Source organism: Carlito syrichta, unplaced genomic scaffold (genome assembly GCF_000164805.1).
Source record: "Carlito syrichta isolate Samal-C Ts95f unplaced genomic scaffold, Tarsius_syrichta-2.0.1 Scaffold135639, whole genome shotgun sequence".
Lineage (NCBI taxonomy): Eukaryota > Metazoa > Chordata > Mammalia > Primates > Tarsiidae > Carlito > Carlito syrichta.
Window position 1 is genome coordinate 11860 of NW_007079735.1, and position 21569 is coordinate 33428.

A 21569-nucleotide genomic window follows, 5' to 3' on the forward strand; every position below is an offset into this window, starting at 1 on the left:
AGAGTGGATAAATGACTGGCTAAAGACTTATGCTCATAATAGACCTTGACTTTGAACCCACATACTTTTTACTCTATGTCTCTTGTTCTTTCTACTCTTCCATGCTACCCTCGGCTATTTCTATTTTTATTTTAACGAGTTGACACGGTGTAGGCTAAGTTCACACAATGATGCTACTTCAATTGCTGGGAGGAACAGCCCTATCATTCTTTGCGTTGGTCCGAGCTTACTCGCAGGACTTTGGTGGCTGCTTAGAGCCATGTGCCAAGGGCACTGAATCTGTAGACATCTGTGCACTGAGCTCAGACACTGTCAGGTACAAGCTGGCAATGAACTCTGGGTGTGACTTACAGAAGGCCAAATTATGTGGTCACAGGAGGTCGTGCCCTGTGGCTCCCTAGTGCAGAGCTAAGGCCCTGCATTTACGAGGGCCAGGTCGTGGCTCAGCTGAAGACCTCTGGTCTGACTGGGCCCACTTAGCCATGTGCCACAGTTGTCTGATGAGATATTGACAGGAAGTATTCAAACATTGACCCATGTATTTATTTATCCATTCAATAAACATTTATTGACAACCTACTGCATGCCAGATGCAAGGTGAAGGCTACATTCAAAGTGCAGGATCAGATAAACTGTTGTAGAGCTTAGCATCTACTGGGAGGTAGACAGTAAGTACATTTAAAAAAGAATAATTAAAATAAGACTTTTGAAGGAAATAGATGAAGTGCTGTAATTCAGAGTGACCACTGGGATAGGAATGGGGAGAGCTATGGCCATGTGTCCACGAACAGATGATATTGGACTTGAAACCTGAAAGGTTAAAAAGAGCCTGCAAGGGGCCAGGTGCAGTGGTTCACACCTGTAATTCCAACACTTTGGGATGCTGAGGCAGGAGAATCGTTTGAGGCCAGGAGTTTGAGGCTGCAGTGAGCCATGATTGTGCCACTGTACTCCAGCCCGGGTGACAGAGCAAGATGCTGTCTCTAAAAAAACAAACAAACAAACAAAAAGAATTTTAAAAAATTCTTCACACAAGGGTGGGAAGGGGGTGGAGCTTGGAAGAAATTGCTGTGCAAAGGCCCTGAGGCTGACAGATGGCAATGTGTTAAAGAGCGGGAAAGAAAGTGCTGGTGAGCTGACATGGAGTGCAGGAGGCATGAGTGGCAAGGAATGAGTGTGGAGATGCCACCAGGGCCTGGGCAGGTATGCAGCTTTGGTCCTCCGTGAGGGGGAGGTGGTGGAAGAATTAAGATCACTCTTGGCCGGGTGTGATGGCTCACATCTGCTATCCCAGCACTTTGGGAGACCAAGGCAGGAGGAGTGCTTGAGCCCAGGAATTCAAGACCTTATCAAAAAAAAAAAAATTACTGTGGCCACTGGACAGAGAATTATCTATAGGTTGAAAGGGAGGCGGTGGGAGAGGTGGTGGACACTTGAATGGGGCAAGGCTGGAAGTGGAGAAGGTGGGCTTGAGATGATTTCATGGTTGGGACGTGGGGAGTGAGGGAAGAGAGGAGTCGTGGGCCTGATGGTGCCCTTGGCTGTGATGGGGAGATGGGTGGAGCAGTGCTGCAGGCTACATGTCTAGAGCATGGGCTCCCCGCAGCTCTGAAGCCACATCGTAGATCCTGGGTTTCAGCAGGAGAGGAGGACACTTACTCAGCAGGTATCTGCAAAGTGGCACAGCGGCTTCCGCGGCTGTCAGAGTGATGGGCCCTACTCTGGGGATAGGAGTTGGGGAAGCCAGAAGTCCTGCGTCACCCAGGATGACCTCATGATGAGGAACTGTCCTGGCTGGAACGACAGCAACTTCCTCGTGGAAAAACATGGGGGAATGGGTCTCTCTCCATTCTGAGAATCCAGGCAACTGCGGTGTTCGCACCCTCTGCTGTTCATATCTTTCTGTGAATTGAGTCAGGCTGCCCTTCCCCGAGTTCATGAAACTGGCTGTCGGGTGGAGATGCAGATGGAGATGGGTGGCGAGGGTTTGCAGAAAGCGGGAAGAAGGAAGGACGGGTCTTGGAGAATGGGCCCTTAGTCGGAGGCGTGGGCCTGGGAGGCTGGAGGACTTGGGGGCTGGTGGCGGGAGGAGGAGGTGGACAGAGGTGGAACTCGAGGCTTCTGGCTGCCTGTGCTTGCCTGGGCTAGAGGTGTCTGGTTGTGTCCTGAGCTCCCCCTCCATTCCCTGCATGCTTGGAACTTTTGCTCTTGACCATTGACATCTCCGATGTGAACTCTTCCTTCAGATAATCAGAGAGATGCCACAAACCAGGCCATATACTCTCGAGGATGAAGAAGAACAGCCTTTGTGCTGGTGCGGTCACCGTCTTACTCAATGATTGCTGTTCCTTCCAGCTCCCAAACTTGATAAAAATAATCTAATGATCTTCACTCACATGATTTCATTTGGGCCTCACTCTGGCACTGAGAGCAGGGCATGTGGTTTTATCGTGTCCGTTGTACAGACGTAGTCACTGAGGTTCAGGGACTCAACTGCCCAACGTGCAGCAGCCGACAGGGACTGAGCAGGGGTCAGAACTTGGGTGTCAGTTGCCTTGGAGGCTTCCTAACTGTAAGTAGGCCCTGGGTGTGGAACAGGAAATGGTAAAGAAGAATTTCAACGGTCTCTCACAATCAGCTGCCCGAGGAGCTTCTGACCATGAGAGTCCGCCTGGAAGGACACCAGCAGGCCAGCGTCCCCTAGGCACCATGGGGAAAAAGGCTTGCCTCCTGCTAGGAGCCCATAGTGGGAAGACTGAGTGGAAGGGCTGGAGGGAGAAAGCCTGGAGAAGTGTCCCAGCAGCCCTGAAACCGGGTCGTGGGTTCCGTGACCTCAGCAGGAAAGGATGACATTTGCTTAGCAGGTCTTCGGAAATGTGACCCGGGAGCTTTTGTGATTGTCAGGGTGATGGGGCCCTGCTCTGGCACAGGAGCAGACTGGCGGGAGCCTGGCCCAGCAGGCCCTCCTGTAGTCCCATTGCCTCCGGATGTGACCACAAGCCCATGGCTTGGCTGTGAGCACCTGCTGGAACCCCGCTGAGCTGGGGCATCTTGCATGTGGCAGGGGCAGGGCCACAGTGTGGCTCCCTCCACAGTGAGCCTTCATGCCCTCAAATGCGTGGCACCCCCTGGAGTTGTCCGGTGCACGATGGGGGAGTGTTTATTGTCAATGAAAATTAGTATGAAGCAGCTACAAGGAGGTCAAACTGTTTCCCTGGTGACAAGCCCACGACTCCCTGCACAGATATGCACAGGCACACACAGACACGTGCACACACATGTGCACAAAGACAAATGCACACATGACACACGTAGGTGCACACAGACATGCACACAAATGCACATAGAACCCCACACATGAACACGCAGACATACTCATGCACACATGCACATGCAGGCACACGCACGAGCGTGCATCGGCACACCCCCTGCTCAGGAACTCTGGTCCCATCTTGCTCGTCGGACCCCACATGTTCGCTTTCAGCCCAAGCCTCGATGAGCCGGTGGCTCTCTCCTCCCTCTGAGGAAGTTTCCCTCTTCTCACGGCCAGCGCGCAGGCGTTGACGCTGTGGTTAGACATGGCAGGAAGGAGCAGCAGGATGACAACTCCGGGGGAGCCAAGAAAGCCCACAGGGGAGACAAGGTTTAGAGGGAATCAAGATTGGATTTTGTCATGAAAGGCAGAACTGGCAAAAGCGTCATTATAGGCGTTAACCTTGTTACACGCCGGCGACAGGGGAGGCCAGGACTCAGAAATAAATTACACATAATCAACCAGACAGAATGGGATGAGAGCAGCAGCAGCGATTATGCCCTGGGGGAGAGAAGGCAGGAGAGAAATAGGCCGAGAAGACCACAGGGCTGGTACGCTTCCCCCTTGCCAGCTCCTGGGTGTTGGCCCCACTTTTGAACGGAGGCTCTGGGCGGCTGCCTTTTGTTTTCATTTGCTGCCAGGAGCATAAGAAAGCCACTCAGGACTCTCTTTCCACTCCTGGGGACCTGGTCATTTCGTGTGTTTCCAGCACAAAAGAATCCATTTCTATTCAGCCCAAGCCGCCCCCGGAGTTTTGCTGGGGGCCAAACCTTCTCTTTCCTGTTTTCTTCCAGACTCACTGTGGTACTTGGCTATAGAACCAGCCTGTGTCCAGGTCCTTGGGCAGCGAGAAGAGCCAGCGTGTGTCCTGGCCCCCCACGGCCCAGGGTCTGCCCCAAGTCGGCTCTCGTTTCTTAACAGTGACTTGCTTTGGGTTCCCAGTAACAGAAACCCCGCCACCAGGGGCTCAGACCACATCCATTGTTAACTTAGTAACAAGCTTAAAGGTTGGCATTCTGGGGCTCAACAGTGTCTTCAAGGACCAAGACCCTCTTCTCTTCCCCTGTACCAGTCTTGGCATATTGACTTTGATCTTCCATCTTGAATCTCATGGAAGCAAGATAGCTGCCACCAGGCTACATGCAGTGGGCTCAGGCAGCGGTAGCCGGGGGGAGAAGTGAGGAAGAGGGCAAGCAAGTTCTTGCAAGAGACTTCTTCTTGTCCAAGAAGAAACTCCTTCCCAAAAATCCTTCCAGTGGACTCTGGACATTCCATGCCCAGAACTGGACTATATGGCTGACCTAAGCTCTAAGGTATAGGAGAGCCAGTATCTGGCAGTGAGAACTGGGGTTGCCACTTGGCTTGGCCCAATGATAGTTTCCATCAGGCTTGGGTTCTTTGTTTGCTGAACAAAATTAGGACTGTTTTTGGCAAAGAAAGTAGAAACAACTGCCATGGGTGTGGCAGCAACAGTGCCTTTAAATAATGATAGCAACATGGGTTGAATATATTATGTGCCAGACACTGTTCTAAGCTCTACTGAGACACACTAATGTGTTCAGTCCTCACAGCAAGTCTGTGGCATAAATGCTCTTATCATCATTTCCATTGTATAGAGGAGGAAACTGAGTCACAGAGAGTTAAGTAATGTGCACAAAACTACTTAGCTATAAGTGACAGAGCCAGGCGGTCCAGCTCACTCCCCTCTACTGCCTCTACTAAGTGAGATGACAAGATAGTCCAGTTGGCACATTTATACAGGGTAGTTGGTATTATCATGATGATTGCTTCTTCATAATCACCTGAGCAGTCAGACACATCAGACCCTGGAGAACGCCCACTCCCAACAGGGTTAAATAAGCAGCCCCAATCATCCAGTGAGGGACAGCCTCACTCAGATGCAGACTCAGCCTGGGCAGGTTGTTCTAGACATCAGTCTCTCGAGTTTGGGAACACTGATTTCATGGCTGCACTGCTTACCTGGGCTATTGATCTGGGACTTAATTTGAAAAGCTACAAGTTGAGGAACAGTTGGAAGTCAGAGAAGGACACTAGGAAAGGTGAGACTATAATTTGGAACCAATTTTCTCTTCGTTCCCTTTCAGCTTTTGGAGTCAGCTGAAAGGGAATGAAGAGGATATCTCATCCGAGCTCAGCAGAAGCTACTTGTGACATCGTGGTTCTTAGTGAATTAGAATCGGTGCAGTTATTAAGCCCTACTGTATACCGGGCCTGGAGGTACCCTGACTCATTGGGTTCTTGGGTTATCTGCAGTCCACACCCATCCCTTTTTCTGTATTGTGAGATGAAGGGGAATGTAATCCTCCAGCCAAAGGTAGCAGTCTTAGAACATTCCAGATGGCCAGTTCTCTGACTTAGCCTCTCTGCAGGGCTCAAATATTTAATAAAGATGATAGACATGGTCATTTGGTCTTACGTTTGAACAATTCTGGTTTTATTTTAAAGCAAGGTGTGTGGTGTGGTTTTATTTATTTTTGAATCCTAAAGGTCATCTGATTTTCTTCTTCTACTTGAGTCCCAAGGCCTCTTATCTAAACAGTGATCCATTGTTCCCTCGACCTGCAGAGATGTTTTCCCTTAACTTCAATTTTAACAGGACAGTTTCTCATTTTCCCATAATGCGTGGAGTATCTTTAAACAGGAAAAAAAAAAGTCTCTAATGAGCTTCTCCCAAATCTTCTTAAGCCGAGCTCACTGTAAAATATTTTATGCAGGAAAGTGGCTTTCTCATAGGTTATGACATCCTTTCCTTAAAAAGTGATCGGGGCACTGGGGGAAGCCTGCTAGCTTATCTTTTCCCCACAGCGCAACTCCAACAAAGACACCCAGACGTCACTTGCAGGGCTTCAGAAATCAATTTAACCTGTGGATCCATTCAGTATAGATGTTCATGAAACTTGGTGGGCTTAAAAATAATGAATATTTATTAAGACATAAATTGAAAGACATAAACACTGTTGGCAATAATATAATGAAGTTAATAAGTCCTGTCCTCCCCTCCCCAAACGGGGCGACTTGGGGAGTTGTGGTCTTGCTGCTGGAGTCACCAGCTTTGGCTCTCCCATTGGCTGTGACTTCCATGTGCCTCTGGAAAGCTCAGTGCGTTGGGAACCAGCCCTGGCAGATAAAGCATGCTATCACACTGCGCTCAGGCGCTGGGGACGCTATAGCTCTTCCTGGCTCCATATCTTCCAGAGATTGGTGCAATAAACTCAGTTTCCTGCTGTTGAAGGCAGGAAGCAGCATGGAGCACTTCGTTCCTTTTCAACAAAGAAGCAAAAGATCTTTTGGCCGACATTCTCTCAGCCTGGGTTTGGAGAGGGGCTTTATTTAATGATGGGGCTGGAGTGGATGACAGGCACCTGGAACCTTAGTGGAACCTTTGGTCGGCAAGAACAAATTCACATCTCCTAGAAGAGCTTTCAGCCCTGCTCCTGGGCGCCTCTTGGGCTCTGTGTTCTGCTCCACCCACTGTCTTTCAGGTCAGGGGCCTTTTCCCTTCCGAGTGAGCTGCCCTGTCCTGGGCATCCCTTGCACCCTCCTTGCAAGTCCAGAATCCCTCCCCTGTGCCATCACACCCAGAGGATCCCCCACGTGCCACTTGGGACATGTTTATGTTGAACCTCACAGAAGCCAGTGCCTGTCTTAGAGGCACTGGTGATGGGCTCCTGCAAACATTTAGCCACATGAATGCTAGTCTTCTTCCAGCTGGGTGGGGGCTATCTCTTGGCCATAACGTGGACTGCAGCCTCGTACATCAGCTGGGGGTGAGGTGGGCACCAGCTTCTTCAGCAGTCAGTGCCTGTGTGGATAGGGTTTTCCATGGTTGGGATACTGGGGCAACCTTGCAGCTGGAGGGAGTAGAGGGCAGCTCCTGAGCATTTGTCCCAGTGGGGCCCGGCAGGGGGATCCTGCCCAGGAGGATTGGGGTGACGTGTTATCAGGGTAACGAGAGGCATCACTATTAACATTCTCTCTTTTTGTGCATCTGTGTGCATGTTCAGAAAGAGGGGGACCAGCCTGAGAGAGTCCAGCCCATCGCTGCTGCCACCCTGGTGCACTCCGACCTGACGTCCGTTTATGGCACTGTGGTGATGAACAGGACAGTGCTATTCTTGGGGACTGGAGACGGCCAGCTGCTTAAGGTGGGTTTTCTGTGCTTTCTACAGACATCAATTCTAGTAGTGACCCGTTAGTAGCTTTTGAGTTTTGATTGTTTTTAATGTTTCTGAGTTATACACAAGACCGTAACAGTAGCTCAGTGAACTCCTCAGAGACCCCAGAATTGGCCGGGAAAAAATTTTGGACAGATGTAGGAGGTGACACCCCAGACATCCGTAGGTGGTCACTCCCTGGGATATGTGGGTGGTGACACCCAGCTGTGTCAGGAAGTGCCAGCTCCCTGGCCTCCTTGATGTGTTGAGACACATCCCCTTCCTTACTGATTCGCTGCTTGGCGACCAAGACAGGAGTCCTGAATCACCTTCTGGGGACTCATAACCTCTTTCAGTCCTCTCCTTCATCAGGGAAATGTACAAAGCACCTGATTTCTCACAACCTCAAGGCAATGAGAGATTAGAGGGCTTCAAGAGAAAGAAACACAGGTTTTCCTCCCTCAGCCCTTGCCGCCCACAGAGGGGTTGTTTTCTGCCCTCTGTGCCCACACACACCATGGAGAGGGGAAAGATCTGAAGTTCTTTGAGACTCCTGGAGACTTTTATCTCCGAGGACTATTTTTTCCACTGCACGGACACACCCAGGTCAAGCTGTGATTTTTGTTCACTTATGGGAAGGATAGCAGGAGGAGGAGAGAATGAAATCACAGACACCAAATGGTGTGTCTGAAGTTACACAGTGGTCGTCTTGTCACTGCCCTCAGCAAGTGTGCACTGAACACCTCCTGCGGTGTTCAGTGATGGACACTGCTCTATTTCTGTCCCCTGACTTTCTGCAGTCCATCCACTTACTCTGAGCTCCAGTTCTTACTTGAGTACTGACAGGTCTGTTTTCCCAACAGATTCCCCACGAGTGACTTGCTGTGTGACTTTAGGGTAACTGCTTGACTTCTCTGAGCCTCCATTCACTTATCTGTAAAGCAAGATTAGACTAGTCAGTCTAGAAGAGCCCTTTCCTACTCTGATGGTCTCTGTTTCTGAAGCCCCCTGTAGTGAACCTGCCAACTCACTCTTCTGCACACGTGCCTGGTGCCATTGTTTCCACACTTCTCACGCTGCCTCTCCAGCCTGGAACGACTTTTTCTTTCTTCTCCTACTTCCTGGATCCCATATGTCTAGACTGTGGCTCAGCTCAAGCCCCTACCCGCCCCAGGGTAATGTATAAGCCTGAGGTGATCCCATTCATCTCCTGAGATGCCCACGGCCCATGTTGTTCTGGACCCTTGCAAGTATCTGCCTTGCTACCTGGCCCTTTCCCTGGTGCTGGGCTTGCCTACTCAGCTTGACTTCTAGCTCCTTGAGGAGGGGCCATGATTCCCACAGCCTAATACGTCGCCGAGTGCCTGGTAGGCATTTGATGGAATCTGTTTCCTTTGGAGGAAACCCAGTAACATATGGGAGGGAGTTTGTTTGTATACACATTCCTTTAAAATATACATTGATCGTCTTTCCTGTTGTGTTTGCCGGATTTCCTGCGGAAGGGTAAATAACTGTCAGTCACTCCACAAGCTTGCCTGGTGGCATCTGCTGCTGCTGAGGGGACCCAAACCTTCCTGGGCCTCCTCACTAATGATCTCCTCGGATTTGGGATGTTTTGGATGTGTTTTGACAAGAACACTCTTTCCCCAAAGTGAAGCCAACCAAACTGTGACATGGTGAATTGGAGGTGAAGGAACACCCTACTATAAATAGTGCCCCTCGAGACGGCCTGGTTTTGCCATCTCGTTTGCTCACCCGGCAGTCCATGCGGCCAGTCAGCTCTTGTGACGTTGGCACCGGAGGGTGGGACGGGTGCCAGCTTCACGCTGCTTGGGAGGTGGTGCCCACTGATGCCTTGCTGTCCTTGGGGCTAGTAACAGGGGCCCTTCAGAAGCCATAATCAGGACCTTGCCCTCATGGATGGCATAGTGAGGACAGGTGAGCTTTTCGTTGGTTTATTGTGATTGCTGACATGACATGGTGCTTCCGAGATGCCAAGTCAGTCAGCATCTTCTTTTTTTTTTTTTTGAGTCAAGTCTTACTCTGTCACCCAGGCTAGAGAACAGTGGCACAGCCACAGTGACTTTAGCCTCCATCTGCTGGACTCAGGGATCCTCCCACCTCAGCCTCTCGAGTAGCTGGGACTACAGGTACATGCCACCATACCCAACTAATTTGTTGATTTTTCTAGAGACAAGGTCTTGCTATGTTGCCAGCCTGGTCTTGAACTCTTGGGCTCAAGAGATCCTCTCACTTTGGCTTCCCAGAGTGGTGGGATTATAGGCGTGAGCCACCATGCCTGGCCACTCTGCATCTTCTAACTAACTACGTCCACAACCCAGGGAGGAAGGTCTGCTATCCCCATTTTACAGACGAGGGAATCAAGGCCCAGATAAATTGAATGATTTGCCCAGGGTCATGCAGGGTAGAGTGGCAATGTGGCCTAGAACAACTCCAGTACTGCCCTGATACCTCCATGCTGTGCTGACCTTGTGACCTCTGCCCTGGGCAGCCGCCCTCTGGGGGATCTTGCTCACATGGGAGACCTGCTGACCGACCCCCCCCCCCAGAGCGACCAGAGCTCCCAGGCATGGCAGGGTTCCTGGAGGCTCAGAGAAGTGTCCCAGCCTGAGAAGAAGGCTGACCCTCTCACAGAGGGAACACCTTGCTGGCATGATCACACCTTGGGAACTAGTCTCCTCCCCGAAGAGGGAACCTCCCTCCCTCTTGAGGAGGTGTATGGGGGGGAGGTCCCAGGACTGCCCTGTGATTCCCAACTGCCTCCTGTATCCAATGCAGAGTCCAGAGTCCTGAATACCTGGGGGGGTGCAGGTCCTGGAAACCTCGCTGATCCCCGAATCCCTTCATTCAGATACATCGAGCTTCTTGCTTGCAAGACTTGTCACCAGGACTGTTAGAAAGATAAGTTTGACAGACACAGCTTGGCTTCTGAAGCCACAGCGCAAGAAACCAATGGGCGTTGAAAACAAAACCCATCCCAGTGCAGACAGCGGAGGGAATGGGAGAGGCTTGGGTCCCCCGCCTGACACACTGCCTTCTGAGAGATCAGGAGTGATGGCCTTTGGACAGATCCAGGTGCTAGTGTTTGTGCCCAGCTGGAAATAGCCATTAGGGGCCAACGCCATTTTTTTAAACCACCACCAGCAAAAACTTGACTTCCTAAATCTCTGCACATCTTATGAGTGTACATGTGACTCAGTGTTGTCTTAAACCTCATGCTATTTAAAGTTTTTCCTTGTTGGTAGAGTAATAGACACCCCTGTAGAAAGTTGCAGTGTAATGGGGAGGTGAGGAAACAGGAAAAAGTTCCCCTGATTGTGTTGCATGAAGGCCACCATCATGGGCCTCTGGGATTCCCTTTCTACACAGCTGAGGTCGGGCTCTATCCTATTTTGCATCTTGCTTCAGGTAATGAGGGGAACACTTCTATTAAAATGTGACTGCCATCTCTTTGTCAACAGTATTTTTAAATAGATGTGTCATATTCTATTACCTGGCAACATGATTTTGAACTGAAGTTGAGATGCTGGATGGCTTTTAAAGTGTCTTTGAAAGACGCACGTTTTCCAAAGGTAAGATTGCAGTGACAATCAATGGAAAATCTCAGGACTTGACCTGGACTGCTCGCCTGGCCCAGCCTTCAGTCCCAAGTCCCTTTATAAGATTCTGGGAAAACTGAAGGAATTTGGAACCCAAAGGGCCCCTTGAGAGCATCGATCTGCTCTTTCCTTCCACCGATGCGCAGGCCTATGGTGGTAAGGCACATTACGTCTGCACCCCCCCCCCGTTATTTCCCCCATCTGACTTCCTTTCTGAACATGATTGCATGCTGTAACTTTTTCAGCTGTCGGCGTCTGCGCTGAGGTCAGCTGGGAAGGATGGCCACACTGGACTCAGCCCAGGAACTCGTGCCACCCCCATGACCTGGCGCCGGCACTGCTGCACACGTGTGCTGAGTCTTTCTCCAGAGTGCGGTGCAGCTGGGATTCCTTTGGGCTGACTCTGTTGCAGACAGAAAATTGTCCTTATTTCAAGGGTGGAATTGGAGGTGTTGAGCTTTTCCGGGTGGTCAAATAGGTGATAAGGAAATGGGTGTGAACTGTGAAACCTGTAACTGCACACACACCTGACCCTTGTGGTCAGCAGGAAAGCAGGGAAGGCGGTGGGCGGGATGTGACCATTGTGGCCCCTTTAGAGCACTCGCGGCCTGCAGGCATTTGCTGGGCCGTGTGGGCCCACGGGCCTGACCCTCCTATCAGTACTGTTCCACCCCCACCTTACATGTGAGGCTAGGCGGCTTGCCCACGTGGCTTAAGCCTGAGCCATGCCCTGCGTTGTCTCCCCACCAACTGCATGAGCAGTTAGGATGTGGCCTGGGGAGCTTGGCAGGGTCTGTGGGACTAGCTTCCATTTTTTACTTTCTTTCTGGTGTTGGGGTCTCGGGGTTGACACCATCGTGTGGGTGTTGGAGGTTTCCTGAGCAGGGGCCTGGCTCTTATGCTTTCCTTGTTTCTGTTTGAGGGTGACCTCCTGGTGCCCAGCCAAGAACAGACCCCCTCAGGGCTGCCTGGCGGTGCCTGGGGCCTCTGAGTCCCCCCAGGGACCCAGGTTCAACCCCGCCCCTTAAAGGAAAGGCAGGAGTTCTGTGTTCAGACTGATGTTCTGATGGCCCCAGCGATAGAGGCCAGTGTCTCCCCCACATTCCCAGGACTGAAGTCAGGGTCAGGAGGCTGTGTCCCGTCCTGTCCCCACAGCCAGCCTTAGAGTCAGGGCTAGCTACCCATGGCCTTCAGAGCTCTGCTCCTACTGACGGACTTCATTTCTCCAAACCATGGAGAGAGAGTAAACCAGTTCCAGAAAGTTCTTCCTTAATTCAACAGACACCAACTCATATGCTACCTGAATAATCGGTCTTAACTCTGGTTGTCGAAGTTTTTGCTTGAACATAAGACAAATCAGCGTCTCCTACACACTCCCCCAGAATGTGTGAGTGAGGGGAAGGAAGCCTGACAACCAGGGCACGACCCGGGCCGGAAGTGGGGGTGGCGGGCGGTGAGGGTGTTGAGCTGAGGCGACGGCCAAAGTGGCACAGCAGGAAGTGTCAGGACCTGGAGATGCGCCCACAACTGGTGTGACTGCTGAGTGTCTTGTGAAGCCACACCAGGTTTCCCCGCATCGCCCGCCCCAGCCTGTGCGTGTGCAGGGACTCCCCAGTTTGGAACTCCCCAGTTTGCTCCCATGTCACCCACAACTGTGAACTCGGGGTGCAGGCTGCGTGCAGCTCTTACAACTCACCCTGAAACAAGATGACTGAAAGCAAAAGCAAAATTTGCCTTAATTTTTATATTTCATCTCTATTACTCCTAACCACAGAGGTGTATTATGCTGTTAAATAATTACCTTGCATTCTTCTGAGTGTGTGTGCATGTGTGTGCGTGTGGGGGGGGGATGTGCTCGTGTGCACAAGTGTGCTTTAAAGCTCCTTCCCAGCGTTTCTCATAAATGAGACCATCGCTTTGTTTGCCCTGGACTGGCTTGGCCCACAGAGTGAGGCGTAGGAAACAAAATGTGGCAGAAAATGTTTTAGCTTCTTGACCACCACGGCTTGTCCACTTGTGGCAATTGTGAAGAGAATCAGAAGCCGTCTTTTGTGTAACCGCCCCGCACCCCCTCGCCACAGTGCCTTCCCATAGGGGGTGTGGAACCTGTCCTGTGAGTGGGCATGAGGTCCCCGGGTGCATCTCGGTGTGTGGCCAGGAGGTTTTCTATGCTGCAGAAATCCCAAGTCTAGTTAATAATCTTCCATGAGGTTCAGGAAGATGTCAACAGAAACAGTATGTTGACACCAGCCGAAATTCTCCATCAGGGAAGATTTATTTTCTGCACAGGCTTCACCTGGAAGATGTGGAAGGGTCTATACAATCTTGAATGCTGATAGACTAGGTTTTCATTTAACAAATATTTATTGGACACCTTTTCTGTGTCAGGCACTGTTCTGGGCACTGAATGTGCAAAGGTGAACAAAACAGGCAATACCCTTTCACTCTTGAGGGGAGAAAAAGACAGAAAACAAGGAAATGGATTAATCCACGATAAAGATGCTTCAGATCTGCCAGGTGCCGTGAGAAGCAGAGTGATGGACAGAGAGTGGCTGTGGGTTGCAGTCAAGAGGCATCAGGGAGCATTTCTCAGAGGAGGTGATGTTTGAGACCCAAAGGCTGAGGGAGTGCATAAAAAAACCCACGGAGGAGACCAAGACTAACTTGCTTAGACCTACATGAGGATCATCTCCTGGAAGCGGTAGACAAGAATCCACATTGTGCCCGAGGAATGTGTGTGAGTCGCACAAGGCGTTGCTCATGCAGAACTCAGCCCACTTGGGGTTTCTGGGACTCGCTGCTGCTTCCTGCATGGCCTCACGGAGCGGCTCTCTCATTCCACGAGGCTGCCCACGTGGAATGAGCTGGGGAAGGCACGCGTCCCCTGCTCCTGTCCTATGGGCTTTCCTCCCTGTGTTGATATTCTCCTGAAGTTTGCAACAAGAAGGTCCCATTGTCCCATGTGTGCCCAGGGCCGGCTAGGACACGATGCGCATGGGACCCTGTCCTGTCATCATCTGAGGATGAGGCTGTGGGGACCACGGAAGCAGCAATCCCCAATTCCACTGGGGACACACCGGGACCCTGATGACAACTACAGCTTCCTCTTGCCCTGTCCCTGGGGCTATAGAGGTCGTGCTTTGCATAATCTGACAAAAAGGAAAACAATTCAAGCCACTTACCCTCAGACAATTTTAGACTGAAATTTTATGTATTTGTTTTTAAGGTAGCACATTGGCATTGTTCAAAACTTGAAGGAACCAATAAAGTTTACAGTGAACGCCAGCCATTCCTGACTTTCGAGGCTGCCGGTAATGCAGCTCCATGGGGGTCTCTCCAGAGATGGTTTCTTCTGTCCACAAGCAAAAGGGGGAAGATGTTTTTCCTTCCTGTTTATTTTTATTTTTAGTCAGGATCTCACTCTGTTATGCTGGCTGGAGGGCAGTGGTGTGATCATGGCTTACTGCAGCCTCAGCATCCTGGGCTCAGACGATCCTCTCACCTCAGCTTCCCAAGTAGCTGGGACTACAGGTGCATACCACCACACCCAGCTCATTTCTTGAATTTCTTTGTAGAGACAGGGTTTCACTGTGTTGCCCAGGTTGACCTCGAACTCCTGGGCTCAGGCAATCCTCCCACCTTGGCCTCCCAAAATGCTGCGATAACAGGCGTGAGCCACTGCACCTGGCCCATAAAGAGCTTTCTAACTATTTTTGTGGCTGAATAGTATCCCATTTCTTGTGCTGTAGTTTACGTAGCTAGTTCCTTGTTGCTGGGCGCTTAGGTCATTTTAATCTTGTGTTTCTGACACACAATGCAGGCACGAATATACGCCATTTCACAGGCCTGTGAGGGGCTGGGCTTTACAACCTTGGTAGACCATGCCACACTGCCCCATGGATAGAAGGCTCAACTCAAGCCTGCACTGAGGAGGTGGTTCAGGGAACGGGGCTCCAGTTCATGTTGGTAACTTTAAAAAAGTGAAAGAAAGAAAAACTTTCTTTCCATAACTTAGAGTTCTAGAGAGACTGCAGGGCCTTCATCTCCCAGGTGTCAAGGACATAAGCCAGTGTGGCCCCAAACTAGACCTTCCTGGCCTCCGCCCCTGGCCTCCACAATGCTCTGAGAGTAAATAAAATAAGCCCCCAATGAGAACAGCAGTGCGACTCCTGCTCACTTGAGATGGACGGGCGATGGTGTTTGGTAAATTATGGGGGTGGGTGTGTGTTTGTCTGAGACAGGGTCTCACTCTGTCATCCAGCCTGGAGTGCAGTGGTATGATCACTGTACACTGCAGCCTTGAACTTTTGGGCTCAGGTGATCCTCCCAACTCAACCTCCCGAGTATCTGGGACTACAGGTGCATTAAAAAATTTTTTTAAATTTGTTTTGTAGAGATGAGGTCTCATTTTGTTGCCCAGGCTGGGCTCAAACTCCTGGACTCAAGCAATCCTCTTGCCTCAGCCTCTCAAAGCACCAGAATTATAGGCATGAGCCACCATACCAGGTTAAATTATGTTTTTTATTGACTTTCTTATTTTAAAGCAAATCCCAGACACATGTCACTTGACCTTGACATATTTCATTATGCATCTCTAGATAACTACATCATTTTTTCAGGTAACTGTAGTCTTACTCCCACTACTAATGACGAGCACAGAGAGCAGGAGCCCCTCGGGATTATCTACTGTCCATCTATAGAACTACATTTTCCTGATCGACTCAGAGCATATGTAGAATTGCTTTCTTCAACATGATATCTGGTCAGAGCACTCAAGCCACATTCTGTGGCTCCATCTATCATCGGGAGTGGCCTCCATCCTGCCTTTTACTCCCTGCCACAGCCTTGCAGAAGACCTGGGTCCTTTGTTCGACAGTGCATCCCACACCGTGTCTTGCTTCCGCGTGGTGTTGTCAGTTTGTCCCCCTGCTCCTGCTTTCTAGAGCTGACCAGGAGTCAGCACCAGAGACTTGATTCGGTTTTCTAAAAATGAGCTGCCTTTTCTCCTCCTGTAAACATCTGCTTTCCAGAGTCGGCAAGCTGAATCCAATCAATGCCGCCTGTGAGTTAGGGGTGGCAGGTCCACACGTGGTCAACTCTGCCGTGGCTCTGCTCAGGGTTTTCATAGACAGTGCTGTCCCACAGAACTTTCTGTGGTGACAGCAGGGTTCCATGTCTGCAGCCTCCACAGCGCAGTCACTGGCCGTAGGTGGCAGTGGACCGCTGAGGTGTGGCTCGTGCGATCAAGGAACTGACTCTTCAATTTAATCTGAAGTTGAATAGCCAGGTGTGGCTGGTGCTTCTGTGCTGTCTGGTGCAGCTGTACTGTCATTTTCAACGACTTGAGACCCAGACCTTCCTGCCGCCCTTGGGGCACAGCTGTTTCTGTTTTAAGAAGAGCTTTCCAAAGTTATGTTCAATTCATTTGGTTAGTGAGATTGACTTTGCCAAGCTGCCACTGGATTTGATGGGCAGCCCAGGTGCCACAGTGAGCCACTGTGTGTACCAGAGCCGCCTGGGCTTGACCCATGCAGAGGATGGAGGGAAGTCAGTGGTCGCCCAGTCCTGGGTGGGGGTGGCTACAGGAAGGAGTTCTATTTGTCAGATGGAGAAGGAGACTCTGGCTAAATGGGACATTCTGAATGTTTTTGGGGGTGTGTGGGCACAGGCACGTGACTGATGCGTAGACATAGACTTTGAAGGACCTTGGCTGCCAGTTTTTTCTTTTCAAGCCATACACCTGATGTAACTGCTGTCCGCAGTGGTAGGGAGGTGGATGTGAATGATCAATCTAGGTGGTTCAAACTGAAAAAACGCTGAACACCTCACTTTTCTTTCTTTATTTATTTTTGAGTCAGAGTCTCACTTTGTTGCCCAGACTGGAGTCCAGTGGCACCCTCAGCCACCCCAGCGTCGACCTGCTGGACTCAGGTGATCCTTCTGCCTCAGCCTTCCAAGTAGCTGGAACTGCAGGCGCATGCTACCATGCCTGGCTAGTTTTTATGATATATTGTAGAGATGAGGTCTCACCACATTACCCAGGCTGATCTTGAACCCCTGGGCTCAGGCAGTCTTCTCGCCTTGGCCTCCCAAAGTGCTGGGATTTCAGGCTTGAGCCACCACGCCCAACCTTGAGATGGATTATATGCTGAGCATCTTTCATGGTCCTTATTTGATCCTTATACATATAAGGTGGCATTATTAGCTCCATTTTAGAGATGACATTGGGGCTTAGGGAGGTTAAGTAAGTTGCTAGTTCAACATAGCACGGCTACTAGATGCAAACCCATGCCCAAGCCCCCAACATGTTTCCCAGCACTGTGGCAACAGCCTCCCAGTGGGCTTTCCTACCTGCATCTGAGCCGCAGCCTTGTCACCTTATCACCTGCAGTGACTTCCTCCCTCTCGTCTAGAGCGAAAGGAAGATCTCTACCCAAGCCCACAAGCCCTCTGCCATCCGCCCTGTCACCTCCCTCCCTCACTGTCCCTCCTCTCCGCCGCCATCTGCTTGGGCCCCACTGACCTCCTCCCATCTTAGGGCCTTAGCACTGGCCGGGCCTCTTTTAGCCGTTTTTATTCTATTTTATAGCTGTGGGGTGCATGCGAGTATTCGCTGCATAAGTAAGTTGCATGTGGTGAGGTGTGGGCTTCCAGTGGTCCTCCTATCCCCCTGGGAGCGGACATGGTGCCCAGTGGGTGGTTGTGCGCCCCGTCTCCCCCTTTTTAGCAGTGTCCAGGATTGGTTGTCCCCACCTTTGTGTCCACGTGCCCTGTTTTTAGGGTACACTCATGGTGAGAACACGTGGAGTTTGGTTTTCTGCTTCTGTGGTTGAACTTAGAATGATGGTATTAGAATGAACTTAGAATGATGACCAATTTAGAATGATGGTCTCCAGCTGCATTTGTGTTGTTGCAGAGGACATGATTTTGTTCTTCTTTATAGCTGCATGGAACCAATTCAGATGCCCATTGAAAGTGGACTGGATGAAGAAAATGTGGGCCTCTTTTAAGAACATGTTGTAACCAGGTGTGGTGGCTTTCACCTGTAATCCTAGCACTTTGGGAGGATCCCTTGAGCCTAGAAGTGCAAAACCAGCCTGGGCAATATATCTAGGCCCTTCCTTTACCAAAAATCTTTAAAAAGTACCCAGGAATGGTGGCACACCCGCAGTCCCAGCTACTCAGGAGGCTGAGGTGGGAGGATTGTTTGAACTATGATCTTGCCACAGCATTCCAGCCTGGGTGACAGAGCAGGACCCTGTTTCTAGAAACAACAACAACAAAATGTAATTTGTCCAAGGATCTGAACAACTCACTCCTCACATCCTGCAAGTCTAAATGACTGTCTCCTTCTCATTGAGACCCACCCCGGGCACACGTTCTCGGTCCCTTTTCCCCACTTTATTTTTACCTGTATCACTGATCACCCTCTAATATGTTTCATTTCCTTTCATTGTTAATTGTCTACCATCCCTCCCCTACACACATGCACGAGTGGAAGTTCTTCATGTTCCCCTTCATGTTCGTGGTCACTTTCCAAATACCTGCAACAGTGTTTGACACTAGATGGGTGTTCAGGAGAGGTTTGTTGACTAAAGATGAACCATCAAGTCGTGAGTCTCACATACTCGGGTATGTCTAGTCTCAAAACCACCAAGTCCTGAGTCCCACGTACTCAGGTATGTGCAGTCTCAAAGCCAATGAGTCTTGAGTCCCACATACCCACTTATCTATAGCTCTCAGGCTATCTGGGTTGCTTTACATGTGTGACAATCCGAATGACCACACAGATTTGTAGACTACTTCTCCCAGTTTCCAGTCTCTTGGCACTGAGGAAGCTGTCACTGTGGCTTCTCAAAGGGCCAGATGCTGTCAGGAATTGTGGACAGCAAGCTTCTACATGTGAGAACACTGCCCCAGGTTGGAAGATGGCTTTTCTGTTGGTGTGGCTTTGGTGACCAGCCTTGTGAAGACTGAGACGTGAGAGGGTGATGAGGAGCATGGTGCCTCAGCTAGTGTTTGTAGTGAGGCAGAATGGATGTGGCTTTAGGATCAAGCTACAGGTTTTGCCACCACTAGACAAAATACTGAATATAAATTCTCTTTCTTTTTTTGAAAAAAAAAATACAGGTTGTTCTTGGAGAGAATCTGACTTCCAATTGTCCGGAGGTTATCTATGAAATTAAGGAGGAAACACCTGTTTTCTACAAACTCGTTCCTGACCCAGTGAAAAACATCTACATCTATCTAACGGCTGGGAAGGAGGTAGGTAGAAATACTAGACATGGCTTCTGACTTATGAATACAAATGGTTTAATTGATGTCATTATCTAGTAGCAAAGCTTTTACTTTGAACTACCGTGTTTAAACACTGCTGCAGGCTTCAAGAAGACCCGCAGTGTTCACAGGCCGGAATTAAAAACCCTACTGACTGTCAGTAAGTAAGCAAGAAATATTACCTATTTAGACAATTTTATTATTGACTATATTTCCAGTGCCAGGTTTTTCAGAGGAAGGTGCGCTTGCCAGTAGGCGCATAATCAGTAAGGTAACTGAATTTGCACGATTCTTGTGTGGGCATGGAACGGCTAGACGAATTTATGAGCAACCCCAAGGGGACTGACCTGGGAATTGGAGGTTAATACCAGGCCATGGTCTCATGCACATTCATGAACCAGGAGACATGCGACCTCTCCCCGCCCCCCTTATCTGGCTGTTTTTGGTTTTCTTCTTGCTTCTGTTTACTGAAATAAAAAATAATATATTTTTACATTTTTTACTTTCGCTAAGGGGAGGGGTGAGTCCTGCTGATGGTGTTTTTTGTATGGCCCCTGTCTAGATGCTACGGTTGTGTACACACACACATAAGCATAATAAACAGTGCTAATGAAATGTGCCAAAAATTGATGAGGTTGTTACCCTTGTTTTATATATGAGGAATCTAAGCCATGGAGAGGTTCAATTACTTGCTCAAGGAGATATAGATAGATAGATAGATAGATAGATAGATAGATGAGTCTTTGTAGGGTTGGGACAGAAATTCAACCCTGGTCCGAAAGTCTTGATAAATAAGCTCAAATCCCAAATGCGAGGAATCTGAACAGGACACCCTTGACTGGTAGTTTTCACCCGTGACCATCTGAACATACAAAGTGCAGGGAAGATGCCCAAGAGTCACGTCAGTAAATGTGGATGCAGCCGCCACCCTGACCCTCCCAGGCTTCCATCCTCTCCGTTATCCTTGGAGAGCAGCGGTCACAGCCTTGACCGGTACTTTCGGGGTCACAGGGAAGGTGTACCAGTGGTCTGTAGTTTCTGGAGTTCTCCAAAGGTCATACAGCTCTTCACACATTGAAAAATCAGTTGTGCCAACATGACCACGTGGGAGCATCCACATCTGGGACCCTCTCAGCTCCTCACCCCGCCTAACCTTCTGGTTTCACCATTCAGATGCTTGGTGTCAAGTTTCTTCCCTGGGTTCCCATGCTTGAGAGATTTTTGTCAACTCAACAAACTGCATAGATGAAGTTCCGATTCCCAATATTTATCAAGGACATCTCAAGACTGCCGGATCACTGAGTATGCTGCAAATGGAGCTGGTCCAGTCCCAACCCAAGGCAGAGAGACTTGAAGTCTTGCCTGACCCTTGTGTGCTTTTCCATTCAGCTTCCTGAAATACTGCCAGTAGCTTGTAGGTCCCGTGACTTCCCTCAGGGATAGCAGTGGTACCCCAGAACACAGGCCTCCAGGCCGAGAATCCCTCTGAAAGCCACCTTTGTGGACATGTCCTCACTTCCCGGAGGATGAAGAGTTGCAGTCTCCGATTGCTGAAAGCCTAAAGTCCTGGGGAACATTCTTGACTTGGTGTCAGAGCTGGTTAGTCCTCCATTCTTTACTTAGGATGACTACTACATCCTGGTCATTGACTCTGATTGGGCAAAGGTAACCCCGGGAGATGCAAAACCCAAGGAAGATTCTTTCCTAACAGCCAAACTAATAAACTCTGGAGTCATTATAAAATGGCATACTATGTGGCCACTAAAATAGTCATAAGGAGGTGTATGTGTTGGTGTGGAAGAGTCACCATGGTGTGTTTTTAAACTAGAGAGCAGGTTCAATGCCATACTTACAGTGGCCTTCCTTTTACATAGAGCTACATCTGTGTTTGAATACACTGAGTGGTAGTTCTGGAATGTTCCAAAGACTCATATTCCACTGACTCTCCTGAGCTTCCTTTTACATAGTGCTGCATCTGTGTTTGAATACACTAAGCTGTCATTCTGGAATGTTCTGGAATGAAAGAGGTTCTGTGAGCTGCAAGGAAATGTGTTCTGGTCTTTCTGGCTCAGACTCTGGCCTGCAGGCGGTGTAGGTCCCAGTACAGAGAACTGTGACATGGGAGGGCGTGGTTATCCTTTGTTTTTAAATCAGCCTTCTCTAGTTGGATGATTACTCTTTCTG

General features: G+C 49.8%; 1 protein-coding gene across 1 annotated transcript in view; it reads left to right on the plus strand.

The window, feature by feature from the left end:
- Window positions 1–21569, plus strand: part of PLXNC1 (plexin C1) — a 137441-nt gene that overhangs the window by 3456 nt on the left and 112416 nt on the right. Inside the window, exons 2-3 of the mRNA XM_021708253.1 lie at window positions 7339–7479; window positions 19239–19373. Of these exons, the coding sequence (XP_021563928.1) occupies window positions 7429–7479; window positions 19239–19373 (186 nt within the window). The 5' untranslated portion in view covers window positions 7339–7428. The remainder of the gene's footprint in view (window positions 1–7338; window positions 7480–19238; window positions 19374–21569) is intronic.